General features: G+C 32.1%; 1 protein-coding gene across 5 annotated transcripts in view; it reads left to right on the top strand.

Annotated features, from left to right (window-relative positions):
• The window catches only part of LOC120281881 (membrane-bound O-acyltransferase gup1-like), a 77,422-nt gene extending 70,296 nt beyond the window's left edge, over window positions 1-7,126 (top strand). For 4 of the 5 annotated variants that reach the window (XM_039288580.1, XM_039288576.1, XM_039288578.1 and 1 more), the window contains 12 exons: window positions 1,080-1,193; window positions 1,627-1,751; window positions 1,836-1,887; window positions 3,209-3,271; window positions 4,669-4,778; window positions 4,863-4,955; window positions 5,053-5,134; window positions 5,878-5,955; window positions 6,357-6,432; window positions 6,504-6,553; window positions 6,636-6,731; window positions 6,800-7,126. In XM_039288580.1, the coding sequence (XP_039144514.1) occupies window positions 1,080-1,193; window positions 1,627-1,751; window positions 1,836-1,887; window positions 3,209-3,271; window positions 4,669-4,778; window positions 4,863-4,955; window positions 5,053-5,134; window positions 5,878-5,955; window positions 6,357-6,432; window positions 6,504-6,553; window positions 6,636-6,677 (885 nt within the window). In that variant the 3' untranslated portion in view covers window positions 6,678-6,731; window positions 6,800-7,126. Of the gene's footprint in view, window positions 1-1,079; window positions 1,194-1,626; window positions 1,752-1,835; window positions 1,888-3,208; window positions 3,272-4,668; window positions 4,779-4,862; window positions 4,956-5,052; window positions 5,135-5,340; window positions 5,452-5,877; window positions 5,956-6,356; window positions 6,433-6,503; window positions 6,554-6,635; window positions 6,732-6,799 lie in introns of those variants that run through there. The other variant, XM_039288577.1, reaches the window with a different exon arrangement.
• The last annotated feature ends 1,609 nt before the right edge of the window (window positions 7,127-8,735 follow it).

Raw genomic sequence — 8,735 nt, forward strand, 5'->3', positions numbered from 1 at the left:
AAGGTCTAGTTTACATCACACAATATTAAGGAGTGTAAATTACCTAGATCTAGTAGCAACACCTTTCCACATGAGACAGCTTGACAGTTTATTTCATTGCCATAATCTGATACAATAATCCATCCATGATGATCTCCAATCATCATAATGGTCAATGATGTGGGTCAGATTTTATATAGCACAAACCCTCATGCGGCATTTTATGGTTTGCCGCATAGTTTGTGATATAATGATGGTAGAATTAGTTTGATATGAATAAGCTGCAGACTTAAGTTGATTAAATTACATATTCCTTTCTATGGAATGTTATGGGAAAGAATGACCTTGCTATGCTTGACCATGCATGAAAGAAAGTACGATGACACCATGATTTGTTTGATATGCTAGGTATAAATGTAAAATCATTTTCTTGCATTTACTTTTATTCCTTACTAGAGAGAAATGTCTATGACAGTAGAAGTAAGATAACATTTTGGTTTTTGAAGTTATTACTTAATTTAGGTCAAACCTTCATGATTTATTGGCAAACAACTTAAAATGCTTTTTACCCCCATCTGCTTGATGCATTAAGATTCCTTCCAAGATATAGCATTTCCCTTTGTCAAAGGTAAATTTCTTGAAGACTCTGTCATTAGCAAAAGTCACAAATTATCATCATTGATGTTTTATCTAGTTAGCTGGCAAATGATGCCCTACTGGTATATATTTTGTCTGCATGGAAACTTTGTGAACGTTCCTAGGAAGACTGAACCTATGTGGCTGGCGAAAATTTTCATGTGCTGCTTGTCATAATGTGGAAATACCAACATCATGTGCAGGGGGTAGTCATCTCTTGTCATTTTTCATATGATTCTGTGCTTGTTTCCAGAACCACTCTCATGGCTTTTATTGGGCATTTATATTCTCCCATGGCTAGTGACAAGTGAAGGCTATTCAGTTTCTAGTTTGCATTTTCTTGAGTGATTAATTGTCATAGGTAGTTCTTGGACTGTAAAATTATTTTGTCGCTCCATTGTCATTTTTTCTTCCTTTCATGTTTTTTCTTTTTTTATTGAGAAACTGCAGCTTTCACTTTGCAGGAGAGGAGTGTTCCCATTGACAAATACTCATTCAACATATACTTGTCTTATTTGATTTATGCACCACTTTATATTGCTGGACCGATTACTAGCTTCAATGCATTTGCAATGCAGGTCAGTTCCTTAAATTACTTGCAGAGAATTGCAGCTCAAATTTTCAAGTGACCTCATTTTATTTTTTTGCTTTAGCTGTTCATTTGGCCCTTTTTCCCCATTTGACTATGATATGATGTGATTAATTGGGTTTATATTTATCTTGTATTTAGTATTTAGTTTGAAGGTAATTTCTGTTGGGTAAGTTAAAGTTTGAGATTCAGATTTGTAACCATCTCATTTAGAGGCCTAATATTATTTAAAGCTCAAGATAGTATGAGTTTTTTTTGTATAAATTTCTTAGTAGGCTGATATATATATATTGTCCCCTGAGTTTAATTTGTAATCATCACATTGAGTTTTGTGATAGATTTAATTTTTGTCTTAATTTTATGTTCCTCCATTAGCTTCATCTTTGAAATTTCATTAAATTCTCACTGTAACAATGCTACAGTTGGATATACCTCAAAAAAATCATTCTGTTGGACAAATAGCTTGGTATGGTGTCAGATGGGCTATTAGTCTGTTCCTCATGGAAATATTGACTCATTTTTTCTATTACAATTCCTATGCAAGCAGGTGAGTGATTCATACACAAGATGGAATAACTGTTTATCTACATTTCTGAAGTTGATGGCATAATCTGATTATTATGTTTTTCAGTGACATATGGAAAAATTTGTCACCTTTGGAGATCTTTATCATTGGATATGGGGTAAGATAGTCTTGTTATCTGCTTTGTGTAACTGTGATATAATGTTTACTCAATTTTACTGTCAGTGTTCTTTATTAGATACATCACTGTTAGTATATACATATGATGAATCCATGAGGTATTCCAGGTAGGCATTTGATATTCTCCATCAACTTCATAAACTTTCCATAAAACAGATGCAATGCACTGGCTTACCTTTTTGTTTCTACAGACATGGTGTTTTTCTTACTGTTAGTGTTATATTGTTCTCTAAAAGAAAATGGAAATATTAGCTTATACTATCTTATTAATCCATATCTTTGACATACATTTATCAATAAGTCTGTAAGATATGCCTTTTTCTTGAGTTTATTCAAGTGACTAGTTCAGTCCCCTTTTGAAATAATGATGGCAAAAGAAGCCTCTCTGTATGTTTCTGCAACATTTGTGAAGTATATCTTTTCTTACCTTCATCTACAATATATATATATATATATATTTATTTATTTATTTATTTATTTTTTTACATGACCCTTCTTTCTTTCCCTTCCATCTAGTTCATCTATTTTATGAATTTGAATACTTGGTAACTTGGTTTTTGTTCCGCTAAATGTGAAAAATAGGCATATATCGTTGAAGTTTACTTGCCAGATCTACCATGCTAATCCTATCTATGGCATTTCAAGTTGAAAATTCACTTAATTGTTCATTAGTTATCCTCTAAAGTATTGTTTAAGAGTTTAAGATTATTTGGGAACTTACTATCAGCATGGCATCACATATTTGACCTTGCAGTTTCCAATTCTTGTCATTTGCCCCTTGATGGGAGACAATCCAAAAGTTGGCTGAGAGAATTTCAAAAGTACAAGGAAACCAACCATCCTTTCTTATGGTCCCAATTTTTTAAATGCTACCTATAACTCAAGCAGTTAAATTTTCAAGGTTCAGCAACCTTAGAAGTTAATCTAATGTGTGAAACTCATCCGTAAACCAGAACAACTTGAGGAGAAATATGTTTTAATACCATTATTTCAACATCATTATTTGAAGAATTCAGAGAAGACTTCAATTTGTTAATGGGTAATCCTGAAGACCTTTTCACGTTAGGTTAGGTGACCAATGATGAGTTTGAGTCATCAATTTATTATATTTGGGTTAGGAGAGTGGTGTCAGAGATACATAAGAAAACGCCTTGTTGAACCTATCATAAGGGAGTCACTGCAGGAATTGTTACTATATATGCATATAATCCAACTTCACTGTTTACTGATTCGTGAACTACTTCTTTCATAGTCCTTCTTTGGCTTTGTAATTTACAACTTCTATTTGTGTTTTGTAACAGGTCATAAACTTCATGTGGTTAAAGTTCTCTCTGATTTGGCGCTTTTTCCGGTTCTGGTCTCTGGTGGGTTCCTTACTATCACTTTCCTACCATAGACTTACAGTTTTGCTTCTTGGGATTCTATTAATAAACAAAAGTAGTATAGTATCTGTTAATTTATTTCATTGTGCATTGGCCATGTCAACTCTTTAAGAGATTCTGTTTTATATCTAGCTTGTTCCTAATGACATTTCTTGCTAATTTTTATTTGCATTCTCCCTGACTTTAGCTTATAGAGTACATACTGCTAAATTATTTGATTAGCTTATATTAAGGAGTTACCATGGATAATGTATACCCTAGATCCTAGACTCTAAACACTTGGTAGGAGCAATTTAAAGGCTGCAAGTGTCTGTTTTATTTTCATTGTGCTATACAGGTTTGTGGCACTGCATGATTAATATAAAATGCATTGAATGGCATTCCTGTATTTCTTGTGTGTGCTGTTAATGTTAGACACAAAATTTAATGCCATTTGGCTTTTCAGCTTCATCTGTATGATTGACTTGATTATTGCAATGCATGATTCTAGAGGGAAGCGCGAGGCTAACCTTTTGTAATAATTAAGCGATGATGAATATGAGTTTTGTGGATATATTTATCAACCATGCCTTTTTTTTTTCCTTGACCATCTAATTAATGTTGTAAACATGAAATTCTACATGCATGTACTTTCTCCTAGCATGTGGATTTCATGAGATAAATTTATTCTTGATGATGATTTTTTAGGAAGTTGTATTTTTATGAGCTGACTCATTCTTCTCGAATAAAAGACAAAAAAAAAAAAATGTAATTTTCTGTTAAATCTGTGATTGTGATCCAAACTATATTTTTATATTTCTTCATATCATAAACTAAAAGTTAAGCAACAATTTACATTAGATTCTTTTCATTTCTGAAATCCTGCTCAATCTATAATTTTTTTTTTAAAAGTAAATTGTTCAATCTACAGTTGCCCCACATCACATTTTATGTTACAAGACAAATAGAAAATCCTTTATGGACTCATGTTATGCTTGTGTTTAATCCTAGAGGGCACATACATGAAATTTATTTTTGTTAGTCTAGGCATTTAATTTTGTCAGCAGAGCCGTTCTTCTGTTCTAAGCAAGCATTTATTTTAGTTCACACTATACGTACTACTGTGATTTGAATAAGATATTTATCTGTTCATTTCTAAAAGAACTTAATAAATACTCTGTACCTTGTTTTTCTTGTTTATGTTCTATTTTTTCCTTATAGGTGTTGTCATTGGATATATATTGGGAATTGCATTCTTGAAAGTTACATATTCTCTTGGTCTTGAAGCATTGTATAGATTTAATTTTCGTCTGAAGCCTTTTTAGATCAATGTCCTTAATTCTGATCAAATTGTCAGGACTCTACATGACAAAATGATTTTGAGAATGTTCTTAATGCAGATTGGAGGCGTAGAGACTCCTGAAAACATGCCAAGATGTGTGAACGACTGCTATGACTTGGAGAGTTTTTGGAAAAGTTGGCATGCATCATTCAACAAGTGGCTTGTTAGGTTGGCATTGGTTTCTTTTCCACTGTATAAAATATTTGCTTATTCACTAAGATTATTTTCTGAGTTAATGATAGTTCTATTTAGGTACATGTATATTCCACTAGGGGGTTCTCAGAGGAAGCTTCTGAATGTGTGGGTTATTTTCACATTTGTGGCGTTGTGGCATGATCTGGAATGGTATTCTTTTCCCACCTTTTCATTCTACCACAACTTATGATTCGAGTGAAAATTTGTTAGGTAAAATGTAAACACTGTTCTTTCAAATATGAATCAGGAAACTTATTTGCTGGGCATGGCTAACATGCATATTTTTGATACCTGAGATCGTCATAAAGTCCGCAGCCAAAACATTTCAGGTAACTTATAATTCTGAGGTAGAGTATGATATATATCAACTTATTAGGTGAATGATAGTGGGTAGTAAAGGGAAATTGAGGGTAACACTTCAGATCATAGCTCACATATTTATAGTATATCTGATAGTGATAAAAGTATGTGCCTGTTGGGTCCCTTGCTAACATAATTTCCGGGCATGAGCACTATGCGGTGGCTCCCTTTGCAGCATGATGGTCTCTGTCCTGCATCAACTATGTAGTACTGCAGTGTGCCAATACATTGACGAGGAACTCAGGCCATGATTAGTAGTTTGGCTTCTCAAGCTTTATTGGATCAGGTTCATCTGTGATTCCAAAGACTATAATTACCCTTTGTACATGCGGACATAATTCTCATTCTCAAAATTTTAATTGTAAAATAGCTGAGGCCCAAGGCAATAATCTCGATGATTAACCTAACAAGTTAAATGTGATTTTCGAAATTTTACCCCTTTCTTCAGCTTGAAACAAACTCATTTGCATTATTTCTATTGTACATGACACAGTTTATCTAGATTTATCTTCTTAACACTCAACATTGCAAATTCTTTATTACAAAACTTTAAATTTTGATTAAAGTTCCTATGATTCCACTGGCCATTGTGTAAAACTTCATTTGAACTTCACGCGAAAATTTGATTAATAAACAGTAGTTGCTGTCTCGTTAATTTATTTGATGGTTAATAATGAATCATGTTTATCTTTTCCTCATGTCCATCTGTCAGGTTAGAAGTGCTCTGGGTGGATTCATATTTCGTGAACTGAGTGCTATATCTGGGGCAGTCACGATTACATGCCTAATGGTATTTTTCTTCCAACTATCTGTAATGAACTCTTGTTGTCAATTATTAGTAATTGATGATGAGCTCTCTTTTCATGTTCCCTGAATATACTAATAGCATATCTCTAGCTATGTGTTAGATATGAAGCATAGCACAGAAAACTTATTTACAGAAGCAATAATTAGAACTGGATTAGTGGTTTGATAGTATCCTACTACTGATGATACTCTCAAGAAGCCTTTATTTCTAATTCGCATTAAATATAGATTCCTAGCAATGGGCATCAAATGTAAAACATGGATATCTCATATCTCCTCCCACAAGGATGTTATTTTATTTCAAAATAGCAGCACAACAGTTTTCAGTTTGCCGCTTAGCGAAATCAACCTCAGAGATTGGTAAATATGCTTGTGGTTCCACAGGTTGCAAACCTCGCTGGTTATGTCATTGGACCAAACGGCATAAATTGGTTAATATCGCGATTGCTACAAAAGGATGGTAAGGTTTATTCTTTATTAACATAATTGCTTACTACTTGCACTTGTTTCTAATTATTTCATGCAACACAGGTTTGCATGTTCTCTGTGGCATATTTACATCATTTTATATTGGAACAAAGGTATTTATTACTCAGATTCTCCTGTTAAACTTCTGTGAAACAGTTTTCTTCTAATCAGACATTAACAAGTAAGATTTGGCAGCTGATGTTTCACATTCGTGACGCAAAACAAAAATGCTGGTGATCATCAAAATCATATCAAACCTTGTATTGATTCAGTTTTTTTTTGCAGCAGTAGGTGAGAAAAACATCATCATGCTTACTTTTAGTTGGCTTCTATGGTCTTTTATGAAATTGTTATTACAGGGGACTTGGGTCTGCCATTGTTGACTGGGAAAAGCAAATTGCACAAGTTTCTTAATTTTTTTCAGACAACTGGAAATTGGGTACACTTAAAGTTAACAACTGGTGGTTCATTATATACCGAATCTCAGCTTCCAATTTGCGGCACTAGTCACTAATAATCTTATTGACTAATTTAGCTTAACGCTGAATCTCAGGTTTACATTTGCAATTATTTTCTTGCTCAACTTTGATTATGAGCTTTTGGTAGGAGTTTTTTCTTTCGTTTTATTATTATTATTTTATTCTTCATTCGAAGGTGCTTCCTATATATGGAATCTCTTTGACCAAGTGATATTTATGCAGAAATTCAAGAGGTTCGTATTTATTAAATCATATTAATTGCAATTCGTGGTCAATGTTTTTTATTTTTATAATTAAATAAACTTAGTTTCATCTTTGTGTTATTTAATAGGGTTGCTTTTAAGCTCATGGTTTTCTTTTTTGCTTGTTTTTTTTTTATTTCTCAATATATAATGAAATGGAAATTAAAAAATATATATATAATAATAATAGGAATTTATTGAGACATGAACACTGGATATCTACCTATTCTCTCTCCTATGTTTTAACAACATTTAATGAACAAGGTTTCTTCATAAAGTAAATAAAATAAATATATCTCATTGAAAGGTATAACTTCAACCAATAACTACATGTCTTTTCCAATTAATTTCCATAAATTATTATCTCTTTGCCAAGTATATATTTTAAAAAATGCTAATTATTCTTCACGTGGTTCTACATTAAGTTACAATGCCTTCAGATTATGTTTTTTTTAAAAAATATATATATTCTTAAATTATTAACAATTCTAGTCTGGCCAATCACCAATGGTCCACCAGATAAACCTAGGATTTTTGGGCTGTCCAATAGTAATTATTCATGGTTGTAATTGAGAGATCTTCAAATTCGAACCTCTCAGATCATAATTCATATTTAAGGTCTTTGTGAGAGTTCTGTGTGAGGATTATCTCGATTTTGTTAAAAAATAAATAAATCAATAAATAAACCAAATCAACAAGTTGGTGGACATATGTGGCTCCGTACTTAGGGCTCACTGCGCTGCTGCCCATCACATCAACATAAGTCAGCGAGAACCTGGAGCACTTTGATCCCACTTCACATGCGCAGTTGGTACCTAAGTTTGAGAAAACGGTTACATGGTTATTTATTTATTTTTACCTTGTTCTTTCAAAAAATTGATTTCAATTGTTTGATCAACCACATTACGGAATGTATGTGTCTTTGTTTCTTTTCTTTGTTATTGGTTTTCCAAATTTTTATTTTAAATAGTTCTATTTTTACTTGAATTTTGTTTATTTTTTATGTATTTGTTCTATTTAATAGGCATCTTTTTTGGTTAATAATTCTTATTTCTATTCAACGTAATGAAGAGTGAAACGTTAAATTGATTAACGATGGAGAATACTAAGATGCAATAATAATAGAGAGAGGAAACAATTAAACTAACTTGTGGAGAGAAATTTCTTAACATTTGTTTTTAAAAGTTAAATTTTAATAAAGTTTGACAAACTTGCACATTTTCGAAAGTTTTTTAATTCAATAAATACAATTTGTACAAAATATATATATATATATATATATTAAATTTAAGACAATACATACGCCATTGATTACAAGCCAGTATTTCAAATGACCCGTATTTTCCTTTCTTTTTTTAATTTTTAATTTTTAATTTTTAATTTTTAATTTGACATATCCTAACTAAGCATTGGTTTGGTGTACTTTATTCAAGCTATTTATTTAAAGTTTTCTTTTTAAAGGGGGAAAAAAAGGTTGTATCCAACCATCCCCTCGTTGAGATTATTTCACCAACCTCACCATTTGGCTTCTTCCTGTATATGATGCATATTCCAACCATTTACTTCTATAAAAA

This window comes from Dioscorea cayenensis, chromosome 18 (genome assembly GCF_009730915.1).
Source record: "Dioscorea cayenensis subsp. rotundata cultivar TDr96_F1 chromosome 18, TDr96_F1_v2_PseudoChromosome.rev07_lg8_w22 25.fasta, whole genome shotgun sequence".
In the NCBI taxonomy this organism is placed as follows: domain Eukaryota; kingdom Viridiplantae; phylum Streptophyta; class Magnoliopsida; order Dioscoreales; family Dioscoreaceae; genus Dioscorea; species Dioscorea cayenensis.